Here is a 20778-nt window from a genome sequence, read left to right as displayed (position 1 = left end):
AGAAAAAGACACTTAGCTGTGGCCTCTTTTTTCAGGGATCTTTATTTTCATCCAGTCAGACTGGGCACTGCTTGTTTTAGAGATTAGGTAGAAATTATTTTCTTTGAGAGGTATTTATTTACCTCCGCCTTTACCACCGATCATATGATCATACTACATCTATTTTCTACTGTGTTAGGATAGTTTAACAGTATGAGATTCAGTCAGGGGAAAAAGTTGCAGTATTTTTTTAAAATAATGTATTACTGGGATTTTTTTAATTTTTTGAGAAAAATAATAAAAATCAAAAACATAAGGGCTTCAAATAGAGTTATTACAGGGATGTGTGCCAGACGTTTGCTCAGTGAATAAGCTTTTACCAGCACAAAAAAAATCAGTTTTTTATTTATCGCGGAAGAAAAGTATAATACAATTTTATACATACAAAACCCTTTAATGTTTTTTTTTCTTCAATAAAATAAGTTATCGATAGTACCACAATCACAACAATGCCAGCTGGGCTCTCTGGCTGGTCACGTGACGTAGCTGGAACCGTTCCATGACAACATGTCAGGTTGCTAAGTTAGCTAGTAAGCTAGCTGCACTTAGCGGACCAAATGATATGGCTATAGAAGACAAAACGGTTTGCTACGTTCCAGCGACGAAACAACCACGAAGTCAGGGAGATGGATCGGCCGTGTCAGATATTGTAAAGACAACCCCGGACTCAGACGACAGGATAGCGGTAAGTTGGGCCCTCTCCAGCTACCATGCTAGCTTCAGTTAGCTAACGCTAATTTCAGTACGGCGAGCTAATTAGCTAACGTTAGCGTCAGGGCTTGCAGCGCGCAGCATCAGCACCAGACTCTAACGTTACACGACATTTAAACCAGCTAGCTTAACGCCAGTCTCTCTGTGACAAAATACACTTTGTGACGTCCAAACCTGACAGTACAACTACATCATATGCAATGTCAGTTAGCTCTCACGTAATATAAGTTAATAAAAGAGCTGACAAAGTAAATGCAGCTTTGTCCGCCTACTGAAGTGACCAAACGCTGATTTGTGTCCGCCGGCTCTCTGCTCTCATACCGCCGCATTCTCGCCACTTGCTATCAGGTTTACACCTGTAAACACCTGCCAGAGGAGGTGATGTGTGATATGTGCAGTGTCGCCATATAGACGAGCGTTGGTGCTTTTAAATGGCTCTCATATTACTGTGCCAGAGACGTGTAGCTCTCGTGTACACCCACAGTGTGTCCTCTCACCATCCTCTCACTTTGATGGCAGTAAGTAGTCCTGTACCCAGGATTTGTAACATTTTCCTCCTGTAACAGACCTCTGTCACGGCATGACAGGGTGTAATAACACCATGATTAATGTCATTAATTACACCTGTGCCATGACAAGTCAGAGCCCTGTTTACTATACAGTGCATCATATTTACTGTGTGTCATTTTACTTGAGTGACTGAAGTTTAAAGCCTACCAGTACCCTTGCAAATCAGTTAGTTATTATGTAAAAGTCTCAATTCACTGCTCAATGTTGAGTGAACTGAGTGTCTGTTTAATAGGTAATAGTGAATGAACAACATAGTAATTTAAAACCCAGCATAGAAGTCTGTTGTGTAAAATCCCTACAGTTTGTCTTGCTATTGTCTCTGTTGTATACATTTAATGATATATCTGTTAATCTGCAGATAGTAGCCTAAAACAAAGCACACAGTTTATAACTTGTTAGCACGTACTGCTAGTTTTTGCTCGCTAGCTGTTACCATGTGGGAAGTAGCTTGGTTGAGCTAATTGGACAGTTTTAATGAATGTACTTCCATTCGTTCTTCACTTTAAAACATTTGCACACAGCCCACGTCGATGGCTCGAATTGTCAAAGTACCTCTCCCCATTAGTTAACTTGCTAGCAAGCTAACTCACCAAATTGTATCTGAGACAATAATGGATTTAATTGGCAAATTAATGGATTAAGTCTGCTGATGAGAAAGTGAAAGTTTGTTTCTATATGCATGGGACATGGTAGATACCGCCCCAGCAAATTGGTCCGTTATTTCCATTTCTATTGTTGTTATTTCCTGTCAATTCTTGTAAATTCCCATGAAAAGTTTCCACTCTGAATATTCCCGTCATTATGCAACCCTCTCACGAACATATTTGATGAAACATGTTGTCTGGAGCACCATATTTCTTTATCAACACCTCGGTAGAAATTACTCTCACATCCCACACTTGTCAGCTCCCCCTGGGAGACATGTCACAGCCTCCACACCACCACACCATCCCTCTCATTTCCAACAACACAACGGCTTCCCACCGGATTTGAACGTATGGATACGCCGCAAACGCGTGATGTGTTTTAGCTAATTTGTTCTCGATCAGCGGCCGAGTGAAGAGATTTATTTGCAGTCTCCTTCATTAGCACAGTGTCATATCATTGTTAATATTTGATGCGCACACGTCACACTTGTCATGAAGAACGCCTTCTCATTCCCCAGCTTGTTATCAAGAGCTTCCTATAAACGATGCCAAGTGGTGTCGGGCTCCAGCAGGACGAGGCCGCTGGCCGCGGATTGGATCAAGCTTCTTTCCGGCCGTAATGCTGGAAACGCTTCAGCCAGTGTCATACTAGGTTTTAGTGCCATGTTAGTTTGTAGCAAGCAGTGTGGATTACAGTGTAAAATAAGTCCCAAAATCAGTTGTGGGTGGAAAAAGACGGGCTCTAACTTTACACCATCAATATTCATTGACTACAGAAGTCTTGAGTGGCTTAGTGACATAAATGGGAGCAGTCTCTGAAGCTGTAAAAGATGCGCTTCAGTAACACTTTGTCACATTTTATCACTTCAATACGTGATCACAGATCTTGATTTAATTACAGTGAGATTTATTGCCTTGAATGAATTCAAATTGAATGCACATTACGGAATATGATAACGAATTGGTGGCTTTTAATGGATCATATGACATTTTTAGATTTGAAATTCTAATGACTGCAAAAATATGTTTCAGTGACAAATACTCCAAATGAAGCAACGGCCATTCAGCTTTTTGGTAAGTTGTTTGTATGCTATCAGTTTCAAGGAACTCATGTGCACTTCTAAGGCCCTTATCAGCCAGAGCACATTTTGCAGTTTGCTGCGTCTTTTTTTGATATTTTTGCTAGGCAACAATCTAATGTTAGCTTAACGCAAACCCTAAACTGCATGCTACCTAATAGAGAGGCAAAGCACCATCCCTTCCGATGTCCCCCATTGGACCTTATTTGGGAAAATATATGTACGATTGTCAAGGACAAAATACTTTATTACACATATGATGTTTTTCAATTCATAAGATGATAATTACCTATTTTCACAGTCTTATACTTAAACAATCGTTTTAGGACAAAATGCAACTTTCCTGACTTGCAAAATCAAATTAAAAATTTTCAGACATCATATGTTTAAATCATGGCCCAATTCAAACGGTATCGAAAAATGATTTGTCTCTCCCTGTTGACTACCCTGTATATATTTTCTGAAAGAAAGGGCCCATGGTGGGCCACTGGAAGAGACAAAACACTCTCTGTCTGATCAGGGCCTTACTCTTTGATTAAGCCACCATAATTTACTTTATCAAAGAGGAAGGAAAAAGCAAAAGGTCAGGGAATCATTTGCCCATCGAGAAGTTAGCATGCAGAGTACAAAAAACCCTACTTAATTGTTAATGGACCACAGCGAGTGAGCTGGGAAGGTGCAGAGTTTCACTCCTGCAGCACCAGTTTAGCTCAAGAGGCCCATTAGAGCTTTGTGTGTAACGCGAGAAACCCTATGTTTCCCCAGAGTTATATTGACACACTGGGAGACCCGTGGGACACAACCCTGATATCGGGCTACATAAATCAGATGCTCAGGTCAAGAAGCTGCACAATAGCAGGCGGACGGATGTGTGTTCACTTGAATTATTGATGAGCGTGTCATCAGCCCAGTGAAATAGGAGGGATTTTGCTGTAATCTCTCTTTATATATTCAGTATGAAGCGTTGTAGCTGGTTACTGTGCTGGTTTGTAACGCAGCACCTCCAAGCTCCCACCATTGCCACCAGGCCCTTCCCACCTGCCTCCCAGAGGTGCAGCGGTCACACTGACACGTGAGCTGCTGACATGGTGGCTCACTTAGCCCCCCCTCCCATGGGTCGCCTTTGCCGGGCAACAGGCGCTCCTCACATCTCATTTGTGTGTGCACCTTGTTACCGTTTGCGTTATCAGACAACCCCTAAAGCTTCCGCTGGCGAGGCTATTTTTCTTTTCTATTTTTTTCTTTCTTTTTTTTTTTTCATCCGCCTTTGACACGCAATGTTTATTCACCCATTTCAGGCCCTGCCATGGCAGCCGGTGTCAGCATACTGAGCGACCTGCCCTACTCCGACAGTGGAGCTCGCAGTGGAGAGATCGGCAGAGAGATGGAGACAGGTAACACTTTTTTTTTTATTCTCACGCACAGCAGTGGCACAGGACTGTAGACTTGACATGGTTTCATTTAGCGAAGATAAAATGCATTTATTATATCATGTTGAAGTGATGAAGAAGAAATTGAAATTTGGGGCAGAGTGGTGATTTGCAGGTCGGCTTTAACATCAACACAAATCTTTTAGGTGAAACCAACAGAAGTGATTTATTTGTAATGAAGAGATTTTTAAGTGTGTAAGATGGATAAAGTATACTTCAGACTTGAGGAAGGGGACAGCAAAGCTATTATCTGACAAAGATTGTTGCTTATGATAACTTTACAGGTTAAGAAACACCCGTCCACTTCATTAACAATCAATAAAAGAAAACACTGGTATCTTTTTTGTGTTGATGCTTGATATTACTGTTTTGACATTTGTCATCATTGATGTGACAGATCACGTCTCTTAAGAGGAAATAATTATTTATTTGCAATTTTTCATATCTTTTCAATCCTGAATTTCTTTCTGATGCAGTCTAAGCTGAAGTCATATATATATAAATAATTATTTGATAGCTCTGCCATCAGGGAAAGATTTGTGTGGACCTCTCAGAATGTGTCTCCTATGGAGCAGTTTCCTAATTTGACCATAACATTGATGCTGTAAGTCACTGTAAGTTACTTTCAACTGGTTGTGAAACTGTCTTAGGTAAATACTGATGCATCTATTTGACCTACATAAGTAAGCAAAACCACCACTTAGAAGATTGTCTAATTCTTTATAAATGTTCCCAATACCTGTCATCACTAACACCGGGTTCGAATCCACGTAAAATCAGCCAAAATCATACAGGTTCAACTGGTCCTCACTGGGAGCCGTACTGCTGGGCCCACTGGAGGGAAGGGAGACATGGGAGAACCAAAACCAGGACTGGGCAGACTGTCAGACCCTGCTGCAGTAAAATGAGAGGTTTTCTAAAGGGACTCTGGTGCTAGGAAACCCTACCGCTTTACTTCACAGGGACCGCAAATAATCGACACAAAATGAAAGTTCCTCGTATGAGCTTTAATGGATGAAAAAACTTAATACACAATAGATCTGTAGATAACTGTTTTATTTTTTATTATTTGAGCATATTATAGGTCAACTATGGTCAGGTTTTCTATATAGTATTTTCTTTGTTAAAATTAATATAAGTGAACAGGTGTTTCCGACCAAATTACATTTTAAAGCACAAACTAAATTAGCCACATGGTGTTTTTGCCAAATATGGCATTTTTGGGTGATTTGGGTACAAAATGAAGACTGGGATTAAACAGTTTTTCTTTCTTGGCACACATATGTGACGTTGTGTAAATACAAATAAAATTGTCAGCTATTACCAACTAATATTTTCCCTTCTGAAAAGCTTTCTAATATCAAAAAAAACGTTTTCCTCTGGTGCTGATTGTAAGACTAGATAATAGGCCAGTGGAAGGAGGCAAGTAGAAACAGGTGGTTAACAAGAGAACTGGTGAATGCGGCTGATTTTCCGTGTCACTAATGAGACCATAACTGCAGCCAATCATCTAATGCTCTCTGTTGCTGCAGCCCTCTCTGATCTCTGATCTCTGCTGTTTGTTAGCCCGCCTGCTGCTCCCACACACTGAGAGCCAGCAGCATCACTTCACCTTCTGGCTTCAGTTCGATGGGGGCCTGGCCGCCGATTGGTTGAGCCGACCTCAAGCACATTGTCAGAGTAACAGTTACATAGTCTTGTCCTAAAGCAGTAGATTAAAGTTATCTCATTGTTACAGCTCTTCTGTTTTTGATATTCAAGTTTCCAAAAATGTATTACCTCATTTAAAGTGTACCTACGCCCATTTTCAAAATTCATTCCTATGATCTAAGACAGTCCAAAAAATATGAGTAAACATGAACGACTCTCTCCCGTGCTAAAAAATTAAATTTGTGATTTCATCAAGTATAAAGCCTGGAACTGCTCCATAGGTGATGAATTGGAAAGATGTTCAAGATGACATCACTACAATAGAATACAGCTTATTAAGGGTAATAAAACAGTCTGGGTCCACACAGGTATTCTCCCATTAATGTGACTCATTTATGATAATCATAAAGTCTGAACTAATTGAAATCATATATTATGCCTAGCAATGTAAAATCTAAATTGAAGCGTTATTGAGGTTACAGAGCTGTCAGCCATTGTCTGTTTCGAACAACATCGTCATAATCTCATTGCATTGTGGGATATTTATGCCGCTGTAGGGTCCAGTGTTTGCACACTGTAATATTCCACCGGGTAGAATATGCAGTTCACCTACAATTAGTTTCATACCAAGGTGTCAGACCTTTCTAAAATCTCACACACTGTTTTAGCTTACTAAACAGCATGCTAGTATGGAGTTTTGTATGCAGTTGTTGTTGTTAGGCTCATTGGAGATGAGCTGCACTTCGCTTGGAAAGTTGTCGATCTCTCTAGGTCATCGTTGCCTACGTGTCGCGATTAAGTTGGACGAAAATCTAACCAGCATGCATTGTGCAGCGATCGCCGGTGATTCATTCTACGCCTGGCTCATCTCAAAGAGTATGTGGAGCAGCTCCAGACTTTGTACTTGATGATATCACAAGTTTGAGACTTGAGAGTAGCTCCTGATCACAAATATTGATTCAACTTTCCTAGGCCATGGAAATAACACATTTGTATTATTCATTTAGTTGGTGTTCCTCTTAATTGTTAGTGTTGATAGTAGCAGGCAATAGGCTTGATGCTTAAATATATATATCTGCTCCTGGAAACGATCTAGTAGCTCCAGCTGGTTCTAGCTTTAAATGGGAGGATTTTCTTCTCTTTCTAATAAACAAAATAAACAATTTAATTTGGGAAGTTTGATCAAGCATTGGTTGTGACAATGATTGTTGACATTTTCTACACAAAAACATTGTTTTATTAGTAGAAGTGTTGTGTTATGTCAACCATTGGCCATTGTGGATTCAGTGTTTCCCTAGAGCATGCTGTGTGTTCAGTGTTCACTGCACAGCATTTTTCCTCTTTCATTAATAAGCCTCCCCTCAGATCTGTGTGCGTCCATGTGTGTAATCTGCGTGTGCGCAACATTCGTCCACCTCCCACCGACGACTTTGGAGACGGTCGTCATGGTGACGCATCAAATGCTGCTGATGAAACTGAGCTGTAACCTCTCTTTGCAAACGGGTGATTGTCGTGTGATGATTCATCGCTGCCACAGAGCTGTCGAGCCGTCGCTTTTGTTAGTACAACATGCAGCTGCACCGAGGACGCCGCTCCGTAGCCGAGGAGATGGCGGGCAGCGGGAGGAGGCAGGACCGCCGGCATTCGGCCTCGGACGTCCTGCTGAAGGTCCTTCAGCGCAGACGCAGCTCCGCCCTGGAGACGCTCTCCTCTTCCTTCCACAGAGTCATGGTGGCCGTCAGCGTGAAGCAGCCCCCACCTCCTGCTGAACGCAGGATCAGGAGATGTAACCACCACTCTGAAGAAATTATTTGGCATTTAGGGCTTCGATGTTGACTTCAGCTGCAAGTAGAGCATGCACTAAACACTGATGAGTATTGTCAAAGTGTTCTTGTGTTTCTTTTCTTTGTTGTTGTTTTTTCCCCCCACTAGCCAATACCAGGGTCCCTACAGCCAAGTACACCAAGATGGGGGAGACCCTGAGGCACGTCATCCCCGGTCACATGCAGTGCTCCATGGCCTGCGGAGGGAAAGCCTGCAAATATGAGAACCCCTCTCGCTGGAGCGATGAGGAGCAAGCCATCAAAGGACTCTACTCGTCCTGGTACGTTGGCCGGTCTTCATCCTCTGTGTTGTTGTGCTTTTCCTCTCAGCATTGAGCTGGGTGACTGGAGGCCACATCAATAGTTACATGAAAAGCCGATACGTTTGTTCTGGTTATTGTTTTGCAAATTGATTTGTTTTGGTGCATCAGCATGTTTGCAGGGTCTTTCTCTTTTTTTCAAGATGAGACAGCACCAGCAAAAAAACAACAACATTTTTCATGCACTAGTACATTTTCAGGCCATTTTGCTTCAATAACATTTTTACTTTCAGACGAGTGGAAAGAAAAGATCCAAAATACACATTTAGGTGTTTATTTTACCACTTCTTCTTACTACGTTTATTTGCGTCTGAAGATTTCTTCTAAATCCAACAAAGGATACCATTAGATAATGCCTCATTTGCCTATTTTAACATAACAATTCAGAAAACCTGTGATACAGAATATATTTGTCTTTATGTAAGTAATAAACTGGGGAAGTTTCATGGTGATATCTATTATTTATTAGTTCAATTATTAAGGGTCTTTGGTATCTTGAGCTCTTTACAGATTCTAATTAATCCTAATTCACCATTATTAATCTAAGATTTTTCTGTATAACACATCTCCCCCTAACTTGTCATATTCTCCACTTCCAGGATTACTGACAACTTGCTAGCTATGGCAAGGCCTTCCACTGAAATCATAGAGAAATATAATGTAATGGAACAATTTCGAAGGTACAGTAGTCTCCTTCTCTCTCACCTCACATGAATCTGAGCATTGCATTTGATTTATTTGGTTCTTTACTAACATTTAGATTAACAGTGAAATGGATGCTGGTTGCCGTCTATGCGCTGTAATGTGTGTGTTGTGTTGACTTGTGGCGGCCTACTGCTCGCGTGCTGACGTGGACCTGCTGTGGTGCTCAGGTGTGGTTTGAAGACGGTCATTAACCTGCAGCGGCCCGGAGAACACGCCAGCTGTGGCAACCCGCTGGAGCCGGGGAGTGGTTTCACTTATCGACCCGAAACCTTCATGGAGGCAGGAAGTGAGTCTCTATATCCACCCGGACCAACACATTCTGTAGACTCCCGAAACACAGGACACATGAACCAATGCAGAAATGTGTTCTGGTAACTGTCAGAAACTATAAGCAGTTTGATTACAACAATTAACAGTTAGCAAAAAAAGCTAGCTAACAACGATCCATAAACAAAGACATACACATGCATGATTCATGAACTACGAGCCAGACATTTTAGCATCTTCAAAGGCTCTCTCACCAGTCCTTTACCATACACATCATTCAGTGGTTGAACTGATCAGAGATCAGATACACGACACAGCAGCTGTCTCACCTGATAATGAGAGGAACAGCTAATTCAAGCTAAACTTCAGCTTCCATTGTCAAAAGGGATATTAGTGAGTGCTTTACTAGCTCACTTTACTTAACATGTATATTAAATCATGGTTTTGTTTATAAATAAGATGTGCAACCCATTTGAGATGAAGAGTAGACTGCATGGCTTCAGAATAGAGGTAGAAATTGAATCTCAGGAGCTGTTATAAGATAAGGGACTAAAGTGGATTCAACATTTTCTCCGGACCATCAATGTTTTGTGTTTTTCCACATCGGGAACGGGACGTTATCCCTAGTAACCAAGTAATTACCGAGGGATTCCACTTTTGTTATGTCTTTGGAGGTTTGCAATCTGGATTCCTCTTCCTGATAAGCTCTCCTGAGATCTTTCCCCTAAGTCACCTGATAAGAGCAACAGCTGCATTTTTGAAGAGTGCTGTCATTAATTTGACACTAAAAAAGCCTGTAGGTCTTTATCATGCATCATACTGATCATTACGAGTCTGGCCGTGCTGTAGGAATTAACCGTTGCATTGGAGGAGTACTCTTTTTATAATCTAATGTAAAATAAACATATGTCTTTGTGTTACACTTCCATCACTTTAACAGATGGATGTATTATGTAAATACTGACCAGCTCTGAATTTCTCTGGCTTTGTGTGTCTCAGTTTATTACTACAACTTTGGGTGGAAGGATTACGGTGTGGCTTCTCTGACTACGATCCTTGACATGGTAAAAGTCATGTCATTTGCCGTCCAAGAGGGGAAAATGGCTGTCCACTGCCATGCCGGTCTTGGAAGAACAGGTTTGTAACACCGGTCAGTTTGGCATATGGCTTAAAGGGCGGGTCCATTTGTTTTTTGTCATTGAGGTTTATGTATCATTCCATAACTTCTCAGTGGGGTCCTTTTATATATCCAAATCAATAAATGTTTAAATGTTACTGCTACTAAGAAATACTGGCTTCAGATCCCCGGCAGAAAGGTCTGTCTGACGGCAAGGAAAAAGCTGTGAAAATATTCTACATAAAGCGTACGGCGAGGAACTAAAGCCCTTATATCGCTCTGTTCAGAGCCACAAGACTCCATTTACAAAAGCAGTCACCTTGCACAAGGCGGGAGTATACATACAACCCCACTGCTAAAAATCAGAAGCTACAGCTAACGTTAGCATTCACATTATTCATAACAATAAAGATTAGCTTACTAAAGTTTTTTGCTAACAGCTCAGTGGGCGATTCCATAAAAAAAAAACAGAAAACAATGCAGATGGACGCGCCCTTAGAATCCTTAATTGTAAAATGTCTTTATCACGTAGGTGTGTTGTTGGCTTGTTACTTGGTTTTTACATCCCGGATGAGCGCCGACCAAGCCATCCTGTTCGTGCGAGCCAAGAGGCCCAACTCCATCCAGACCAGAGGCCAGCTTCTGTGCGTCCGGGAGTTCGCCCAGTTCCTGGTTCCCCTCCGAAGCGTCTTCTCCTGCGCAGAACCCAAAGCGAGTGCCGTCACCCTGTCCCAGTATCTCACCCGCCAGCGCCACCTGCTGCACGGCTACGAGGCCCGACAGATGAAGCACGTGCCAAAGGTTGTCCAGCTGGTGTGCGGGCTCCTTGTGGACATCGCAGCCGACAGACAGGTGGTGATCGAGGAGGAGTGGCTGGAGATCCCCGACCTGACAGCCGAGGTGGAGAAGACCGTGTCCCAGCAGGCCCTCCAGCAGCTTGGGAAGGAGATGAGGGGGAAGGGGATCCCTGTCCCTCCTTGCTCGTCTCATCCCCTCGGCCCACCAGCTATGCAGTCCGGACCCCCTCATGATCAGCCCCTCGCCAGCGATAATGAGCTTGACCCTCTGTGGAGGAGCCAGAATGCAGGAACACCCCTGAAGTCCTCCCTGTCCAACAACAGGAGACTCAGTTACAGCGATTCTGTCCTTCACAAACTTGGACAACGGCAGCACCATTTAGGAAATCTGAAGAGCAACAAACCAATGAACCGCTTGACTAGACATTCCTGGTCTCACAGCAGCCTCACAGCCTGTATCCCCCCCAGATTTTACGACCCCTCTCCTCAGGACACCATCAGCAGCATTCAGGGCCTGGATACAGACGCAAAGCAAGACACAGGATCCCACTTATTAAAAAAGCCACTACGCAAGGTGCATCGGAGTTTGCCTCTGGACCTGTCAGACCAGGGAAGAACAACTCACTGTGAGGCTGTGCTGCCAGCCTTATCCAACAGGAGCAAAGCGTTGACCGGCGAGGAGCAGACGGATGTGGACGTGTCAGCGGGCGGCGGAGACAAAGGGAATGTCAGAGAGGTTCCCTTCATCACCTTCCAGTCTGAGCTGTCCCCAGAGGGCAGACGCCTGCTGGTGGCCAAAGCACTGGCCATGGACCTGACGGACAAAGATTTCACCTCCAAGGTCTCAATGTGGCAGGTAGTGTACCTCAGAAAATAATCTCAAATATACCATGTAGTAGGGCTGGGCAATACTTTAAGGGCACCACCACGATATATGAGCTATATCTCGATAATTTCAAGCATACCAGTTATTCATTATCATTCAGTTCATTTAGTTTTCATATTCATTCATTTTGTTTAATTTATTCATGTATTTTATTGATTTACTATCAACAGACTGACTGATTTATTGAATGAATGAGAAATTGCCTATCATGTTCACCTTGAGGGTCGCTTTTATTTTGAAGTCTTTCCATAATGCCTAGCATATACATGTGTACGAACTCGACTCGTATAAACTCGCTTTGGCGTTTCACTTCATTTGCTCTCTCTCTGTCCAGTCTGGATAACTGTAGAGCCGAAGCAAAACTTGCATTCTCTCCACTGACCAGAAGGGGGCAACTCCTCTGGTTGCAAAAAGCAGTCTGATTGTATAGAAGTCTATGAGAAAATGACTCTACTTCTCACTTGATTTAAGACACTTCCTCATTGGCTTCACTTTTCAGAACCGGAGGTTTGCCGCCGGATTTAAAACCTGCATTTGTTTTATTTATTTTTTGGGTTTGTGACACATTGTTTCAATCCTGCTCTTTGTTAGATAAGATAAGATAAGATAAGATAATCCTTTATTATTATTATCACAATATTATTATTGTGATGTGCAGAATGAGCTGAACTCCAGAGAGGGAGCGTGGGAGAGGCTGTGCGTGGAGAGAGATCCTCTGGTCCTCTCCGGTCTGATGTGGTCCTGGCTGGAGCAGCTCAAGGATCCAGTCATTAGCAGTGAGGATGTAAAAGCCCTCAGCGAAAAGAACGTCAACCCACAGAATGCCCTGGACTCGCTGGAAAAGGTAGCTCGGTTGAACATCCTCTGCAGCATCACTATCTGAAGCACTCTGACACTGTTTAACAGCTTTGTTCCAGGCGATGTTTAACACAGTGTCCTGTAACACTGTCAAACTAATTATAATCATGGCTTTGTGGCAAAATAAAAGTCCTGTTTTTGTTGTGAATGTATTATAGGCAGTCCACACCAACAGCATTTGCTGGAGAGATGCACTTCTGTGTCTACAAATTTCTAACAGAACATGATGATTCTTGACTAAATCAACGTGACTGCCGGTTTGGAACACAGCTGTCAAATCTAAAAAGTTGGAAAAGCTTGTATTAAAAATGTATTGAAGAGATTATTTTATGTCTGTTCACAGACAGCAACAAACATTAGTGCACTAGATGAAGAAAAGATTGTCCAATTGGAAAAACCCAGTCCAGTGTTGTCAACTCCATAAAATAATCTAGCAGCATTAGCTAAGCAATGTATACTACCATGCAGTGTAAACAAGGAACGGTCTATTTTGTGCAGGAAGTGTTTCATACTCGGCACGATGAGAATCATGAGTGAGTGTCCATATAGGTTTGGTGACGTCACAACGAATACGTTCCCTTCTTATACACAGTCTATGGTTTTAAACCAAGGCCATCCCTAGGCTTGTCATTGGACTGTCTTTTCATTCATCTAATTTATGTGATGCTGTTATTGCTTTTAAAATAATCTAATGGTATCATACATACGTCTCCTTCCCCCTTCCAGGGCCACAGACTCACTCTGCTCTGCATCCTCGACTGTGCTGCTCATCTCCTGCCGATGCCTGAAGAAGTGGAGGATAGTTTTCTTAACCAAACAATCAAAGTGTTTACTAAGGTGAGCATTAATATTACGGCGCGTATTGAATATATTAAGACATGCGCGTGTTTTGCATGCAGGAATCATTTTTTCTTCTTTCCTCTCTCCAGATGGACCCCGCCTCAGAGAAGAGTGAGTCTCTATACGCGACACTCAAAGAAACCCTAACCCCGGTCCTTCATGAGCTGCGCCACAAAGCTGTGGAGGAGAACGAGGACTCCTGATCCGGGTCTCAACGGGACCGGTCTGACGAGTGGAGAGAAGACTGGCAAACAGGGTTCCACTTTCACTTTTGGGCATTAATGTATTTTAAATCAGTTCCTATCATCAGATACTGCTGAGATCTGCCAATCTTTAGTCTCTCAAGACATTTGAAGACTGTGTAATTTGACGGTTAAGCGTTTTTGTGTTCCTTTTGAAGCTCTTAATAGTCTCTAAGCACTGCCATCCTCTCTGTTAATGTGCCACCGTGCTCAGTTTTTTGTTTGTCATCTCTTCTAGGTGTAATATTTGTGGTGGACTAGATGTTGCTTTTATTATCAAACTGTTATTCTGTAGGAAGATGACTGAGAAACGTTCTCACGACTTTAACGTGGCGCTATTTAAACGTGTGACTCAGGCTGTCAAAAAGCCGCCGGTCTTTTACTTGTTATTTAAACCAAAACAATGTTTTTACACTGTGCAGATGCTACAACGTGTCTTATTTATTCAATTCTCCCTATTTGAAATGCAGCGATGGGTTAGATACCGACGAGCTGCACGGTCGGCTTTGTTCAAGTAGAATGTAAAGTGTTTTCTTAGAGTGTGTCTAAACTGTGGCTACTGTTGTGGCAATGCAAATTCAACGGGCCACAAGGTGCATTTTCCTAATCAATTTTTATGTCCTCATATAACGCGTGCACCAAAAAATATATACTGTTCTGTTGCATTTGTCAAACATCGATCTGCCTCCACTGCATTTAGCACAGTGCTGCCTGCCTCAACTCCACTGGCCTCTTGCCTGTGTCCTGCTGCTGCTGTGTGTGTGTGTGTGTGTGTGTGTGTGTGTGTGTGTGTGTGTGTGTGTGTGTGTGTGTGTGTGTGTGTGTGTGTGTGTGTGTGTGTGTGTGTGTGTGTGTGTGTGTGTGTGTGTGTGTGTGTGTGTGTGTGTGTGTGTGTGTGCGTGTGACGATTCGGTGGACGCCTCTCACCTCAAATGTCTTGTGTGTGGATACAATGTAATGTAGATCTGCTGACATGTTCTGAAAGTGGAACACTGATGCTAATAGTAATAATAACTTAATGGACATGAGACGTTGTACTGTGGGGAATTTTTCCGACAAGCACTATTTTTTTCATTGTTACAAACGGGCTACTTCTTACGGAATTAAACACAACTTACTGAAAGCCATGTGAGGCGAGTGTGAATCTTTTTTACAGGATGTTGCCCATTTTAGGCTGATCAGCTTTATTATTATCACACAGCTCAGAGAGAGAGAGAGGAAAGTGTGCCTCCTGGTGTTGCCTCAATAGTCTTACATTCTCCTATTCTCCTTTTAGCCGAGATTGAACTAGCAGGCTATTTAACAGAGCTTCCCCAAAAATGACAACGCTGCCCTCTGAAAGGGCTTGGTTATGTTTGAGATGATATTAACGTTCAAATGGTAGTTCATGGAGTATTTTAGATATGTGAACACACCCCAAAGTAATGTCATGTGCAAACACATGAACGACACCACAAAACGTTATTTTCTTCCTGAATACTTTTTTGAACAGTGCTAAATTGGTTAGCATGTTTGGTTCAGTTGCTAACGTTGACGTGTTTGCTAGCTTGTTTTGCCGGTGAAGGTTTAAGGTTTTTGATTAAATTCTGGCCAGGATCAATATGTGTGGGCCATTGTTGAGAGAGTTGGATATTAATAATGTATGGGAACCCAAGGTCAAAACAATAAATGGGAGCCCAAAACACCGGCTAGAAACCGGCTAACGGTACTTTTTAAAACTTTGCTCGCACTGTCTGTTTTAACACAATGCTGCATGGTTAAGGTAAAACTTACCATTACATGCCATGAAATGTTAAATGTTTGTAGGGTAGCTCCCAGTGGGTGTGATTAGCCTTGTTAAAGACTCTACTTAATATAACGAGTAAAAGGGGCTAAAGTATGATGTGATAAACTGATAAGAGTCAGTTTTAATCAGTTCATCATGATTTCTTAAGCATTTAACTGTTTAATATCAGACTTCAGAGAGTGTATGGCACGATCCCTGTCTGTCATACCAGCAAAAGTCCTGCAAATATTATTCTAGTAAGCAGGAACTCTGACATTGATTCATTCTTATTGTCATTACTCCTTAAAATCATAGCATTACGTTTTGGTGATTTAAAAAAAAAACATTTGATGTATTTGTGGGCTTATTAAAGTCTATCAGGAGGCTTGATATGGTAACATTAGTAGTGGAATTCCGATACTAGGTATAATCAACTGGTGTGCAACTTGTGGTTGGTTAATTGATCACACAATCTAACAAACGCTATGTGTGTGTAACTGAATCCTGAAGAGATAAAGTTTTTGCATTATAAGCAAATGCATTCTTTTTTTTTCATCCCGTTCCCTGGTCCTGTGACCTTATTTATGATGAAAATATTAGTGCATTTTCAATGTGCCTTAGTGTTTAAAATGTATTGGCTAATTTTTATCGAGATTTAAGTTCTCAACAATAAACAGAACATTGTTATTACCTCCAGGGAATATGATAAATTAAATAAGAAGGGGGTGCAATTATTGACTTTTTGCACATGCATGTACCCAGCATTGATTTATTTGTTTGTGAGATAATGATTAATTAATTAATTAATTAATAAGTTGTGATTTGAGTCATTGTTGTAGTGTACACTCCGAAACAGCAGGGGGAGTGATTGCCCTTTAAGCTCGTTGTGAGCCGCGCCAACGTACCACGAAGAAGAAGCAGCTAGAGGGTGTGGAGGAGCGTCCCCGACATGGCAGTCAGGTGGGTAGACTTGTAATTACACATTTTCCAATAAATATACCTCAGTGCCCGGGCATGTATTCTTTAAAAAAAGCTTTATAATAACAATCGCGATTGTTTTGTTGCGGAAGAGCCAGCTGCTGTACTGTTAGCCGACGCTTTTCCTGGACAACCATGCCGGAACGTGCTGCTAGCTAGCTGTTAGCTAGTGAGGGTTAGCTACCAAGTTGTAAGGAGTGGTTAACTGACGTAGCTGGCATAATGCGGTGCAACGAGTTGAGCACTATATATATATGCATTTCATAGCTACATTTAATGGGACTTGCCTAACGGTGCAAATATCCACACACGGTGTTGTACTTCTTAAATGCCCAGTCACGCTGGCTAGTAATTAGAACTAGGTTAGCTACCTTGCTAGCTTCCATTGCTGTTGAAGGAGTGTCGGTCCAGGTCTCCGTCTCGGGCAGAAACCTTGAGGGTTACTTCATTCCGTCGATTTGGAAAATGAACAGAGCAGCCCCCCCACTGAAAATGAGATTTTTTACATCATTTTTGGGCACACATTAGTTTCATAAGCCTCTCCTGTTTCATTTGGCTAAAGTTAATTGTCCTCAGACTCGTTTCTGTGGTGTCTCGGCTGATTATTTCACCCAATAAGTGTAGTTCCATGTCCTCGTTATGAAGTTAGTCATTTCTCAAGCAAACTGAATTTTCTCAAGTGGTCTTAAGTCGTCAATGTATCAACACATGACTTACTTCACGCCGCAATTATGATATCTGTGAATTGTCATTTTTCAAGCCAAATATGCTTTTAATTCCAGTTCTACATTGAGAGGATTCGCTGCTTTCCTCTGTTGCATTGTAAATTGAATAGTTGGTTTAATACTGTTTGTCAGACAAAACCAGACGTCCTAGTGGGATTTTCTGAGTTAAAACGATTAATTGTCAGATATCCTTCATAACCTTTAATGACATATATAAAAAATAATGCTGTCCAGATTCAGAATTTTAGTCCCCAAGCAATCGCCTGCTCAGTTGAATCACATTTGATCCTGACACATCTCATCTTGTTATTATTAAAATAATTAGATGATGATGTTTAAACATCCCTTTGCTCAGAATATATGCTTCCCTTATTGTCACACCAATGCTTATTTCCCCTGAAGCTTAATGGGCTTAATCTTTTCTTTTATTAATGATGTTAGTAGAGGCCCTGTTTAATTTAGGGAAGGCAGGCATGTCTGTTGCAAAAAAACCCTGATCTACTTTAGTCCCAATAGAATGTACACTTAAAACTTCAATTAAGTTAAAAAAGTTAAGTCTAGGCGCGTCCTACTTGTGAGTTTGTTGCTAGCAAGAGCATTCAATTGCATAGTGGAATGAACTATTGATATTTATCAGATGTTTAAACCAGCCGTGTCGGACAATCAGTAACTCTGAATGCACTTAAGGTTATGTTTGTTAATCTTTGTCAGAATCAACGTGGACAAATAAAGACGAGACGTTCTATCCGTATGTCCAGCGCGCATTTCGCAGCACAGTTTTTGATACGCTGCCAGTTGCTGTCCATGGTCCTGAACTTCAAATGAACATTTAGATAGGCCTCCATCGTGTTGGTTTCGGCTCAGATTACAGTATCTTGTAACCCCTTACAAACTGCATCAGGTTTTTATTTGGAAGATGTCTAGGACTGTTCTCACTTCATTAATTGGACTCAAATGTTTATCAATCCAGAGTTGAAATGCCCTGCTTTGTTCACACCTGTTGAAAACCTTCCTCAGCTGTAAAATTATTAATGTGAAGGCTAAATTCTCACCACCCATGTGAACCTTTTCTCCAAACAGGTCTAAGACGGCCGTCCGTGTCAGAAGACCTGAATCCAGCCTGTGGTCGTCCTTGACCAGAGGAGTCTGATCATCATCAATGCTGCCACTGTCTTCACTTTCCCTGCAGAAACTGCTGTTTGCACCGTGGGATGAGGTAGTAGGTTGTATAGTTTTAGGGTCACACCCGCACTGGGAGATAACTATTCAACCTACTGTCTTTCTCAAAGTGCCAAGTACACGTCACAGCGGACCCTCCACGTCTTCTGAAGGCACAGGAAAAAAATTGCTCACACAGTGTGAGGTAGTAGATTGTATAGTTTTAGGGTAGTGATTTTGCCCTGTTTGGGAGATAACTATACAATCTATTGCCTTCCCTGAGGAGTGGCATCTCTTCAGTGTTGCATATACAGCGGGTAAAATAAGTATTGAACACGTCACCATTTTTCTCAGTAAATATATTTCTAAAGGTGCTATTGACATGAAATGTTCACTAAATGTTGGTCACAACCCAAGTAATCCATACATACAAAGAAAACAAAACAAACAAGTTCAGAAATTAAGTTATGTGTAATAAAATGGAATGACACAGGGAAAAAATATTGAACACATGAAGAAAGGGAGGTGCAAAAAGGCATGGAAAGCCAAGACACCAGCTGAAATCTATCAGTAATCAGAAAGCAATCATGCTCCTTGTCAGTGCAAATTAATATCAGCTGGTTCAGTCCCGACTGATGGCCTATAAAAAGGTGTCTCATTACCATGGTGTCACACAAGAAACATCTCATGATGGGTAAAAGCAAAGAGCTCTCTCAAGACCTTCGCAACCTTATTGTTGCAAAACATTGGCATTGGTTACAGAAGGATTTCTAAACTTCTGAATGTTCCAGTGAGCACTGTTGGGGCCATAATCTGGCCACGACCAGGTGCTCCTTGCAAGATTTCTGACTGGAGTGTATATATATAAATAATTATCAGAAGAGACAAGCCAAGAGAACAAAGGACCACTTGTGGAGAGCTTCAGAAAGACCTGGAATTAGCAGGTACAATTGTTTCAAAGAAAACAATAAGTAAGGCACTCAACCGCCGTGGCCTGTATGCACGCTCACCACGCAAGACTCCACTCCTGAAATAAAAGCATGTTGAAGCTCGTTTAAAGTTTGCTGCACAACATTTAGACAAGCCTGTGAAATACTGGGAGAATATAGTCTGCTCAGATGAGACCAAAATTGAACTCTTTGGATGCCATAATACACACCATGTGTGGAGGTCAAATAGCGCTGCACATCACCCCAAAAACACATCATGGTGTGGGGCTGTTTTTCAGCATACGGCACTGGCAAACTTAATATAATTGAAGGAAGGATGAATGGAAAAATATACCGAGACATTCTTGATAAACATCTGCTGCCATCTACCAGGATGATGAAGATGAAACGAGGGTGGACATTTCAGCAAGACAATGATCCCAAACACACAGCCAAGGAAACTCAATTGGTTTCACAGAAAGAAAATAAAGCTGCTAGAATGGCCCAGCCAGTCACCTGACTTGAATCCAATAGAAAATCTATGGAAAGCACTAAACGGAACCTTCAAGATTTGAAGACTGTTTGTGTGGAAGAATGGGCCAAAATCACACCTGAGCAATGCATGCGACTAGTTTCTCCATACAGGAGGCGTCTTGAAGCTGTCATTACCAACAAAGGCTTTTGTACGAAGTATTAAATAAATTTCAGTAAGCGTGTTCAATACTTTTTCCCTGTGTCATTCCATTCTATTACACATATCTTAATTTCTAAACTTATTTGTTTTGTTTCTTTGTATGTATGGATTACTTGGGTTGTTACCGACATCTGGTGAAAATTTCATGTCAATAGCACCTTTTAGAAATATATTTACTGAGATAAATGGTGACGTGTTCAATACTTATTTTACCCGCTATATATATATAATTATTTTTTTGGTATTCATTCATCTTCAAAGCGAGCTTGGAGGATCACTAGCCTAGGGCTGCACAATATTATTGGTTCAGCATCAACATTGCGTTGTGCACAGTCACATGCAATGTCGGTAAATTAATTCAAACGCGTCACGCTTAAATTTTTGTGCTGCTTAAGCCAAAAGGAAAAACTCCCTCTGTGCTCATTTTTCATGACTGAACAAGTGTTTCCTATTAGTAACAGTCCATTTAGGCCCTCTACAGTTTCATAATGAATATTAAAATTTGTACACTTCTCAACGGTTCTTAACGGGTGGGGTGTGAGTGAAGG

The 20778-nt window shown here is 41.6% G+C and overlaps 1 protein-coding gene across 2 annotated transcripts; it reads left to right on the top strand.

Annotated features, from left to right (window-relative positions):
• The first annotated feature begins 501 nt into the window (after nucleotides 1-501).
• Nucleotides 502-15102, top strand: ptpdc1a (protein tyrosine phosphatase domain containing 1a). 2 transcript variants are annotated; one of them, XM_054617591.1, is made up of 11 exons: nucleotides 502-724; nucleotides 3000-3041; nucleotides 4345-4440; nucleotides 8059-8230; nucleotides 8869-8949; nucleotides 9142-9260; nucleotides 10241-10378; nucleotides 10891-12011; nucleotides 12700-12885; nucleotides 13626-13736; nucleotides 13829-15102. In XM_054617591.1, exons 3-11 carry the CDS (start codon nucleotides 4353-4355, stop codon nucleotides 13940-13942), a joined length of 2130 nt encoding a protein of 709 aa, XP_054473566.1. In that variant the 5' UTR covers nucleotides 502-724; nucleotides 3000-3041; nucleotides 4345-4352; the 3' UTR covers nucleotides 13943-15102. The 2 variants fall into 2 exon arrangements, with proteins under 2 accessions (XP_054473566.1, XP_054473567.1); XM_054617592.1 differs by lacking the exon at nucleotides 3000-3041.
• Nucleotides 15103-20778: the final 5676 nt, after the last annotated feature.

Source organism: Anoplopoma fimbria, chromosome 17 (assembly GCF_027596085.1).
Source record: "Anoplopoma fimbria isolate UVic2021 breed Golden Eagle Sablefish chromosome 17, Afim_UVic_2022, whole genome shotgun sequence".
NCBI lineage: Eukaryota > Metazoa > Chordata > Actinopteri > Perciformes > Anoplopomatidae > Anoplopoma > Anoplopoma fimbria.
The sequence above is the reverse complement of the archived record's forward strand: the minus strand, read 5'-3'. Positions and strand labels throughout refer to the sequence as shown.

Bases quoted from the DNA above. Each gene is read 5' to 3' on its own strand.
- ptpdc1a (XM_054617592.1), top strand. From the start codon at position 4,353: ATGGCAGCCGGTGTCAGCATACTGAGCGACCTGCCCTACTCCGACAGT. The intron at 8,950-9,141 runs GTACAGTAGTCT...TGTGGTGCTCAG, and splicing joins GTAATGGAACAATTTCGAAG to GTGTGGTTTGAAGACGGTCA. The intron at 12,012-12,699 runs GTAGTGTACCTC...TGTGATGTGCAG, and splicing joins CCAAGGTCTCAATGTGGCAG to AATGAGCTGAACTCCAGAGA.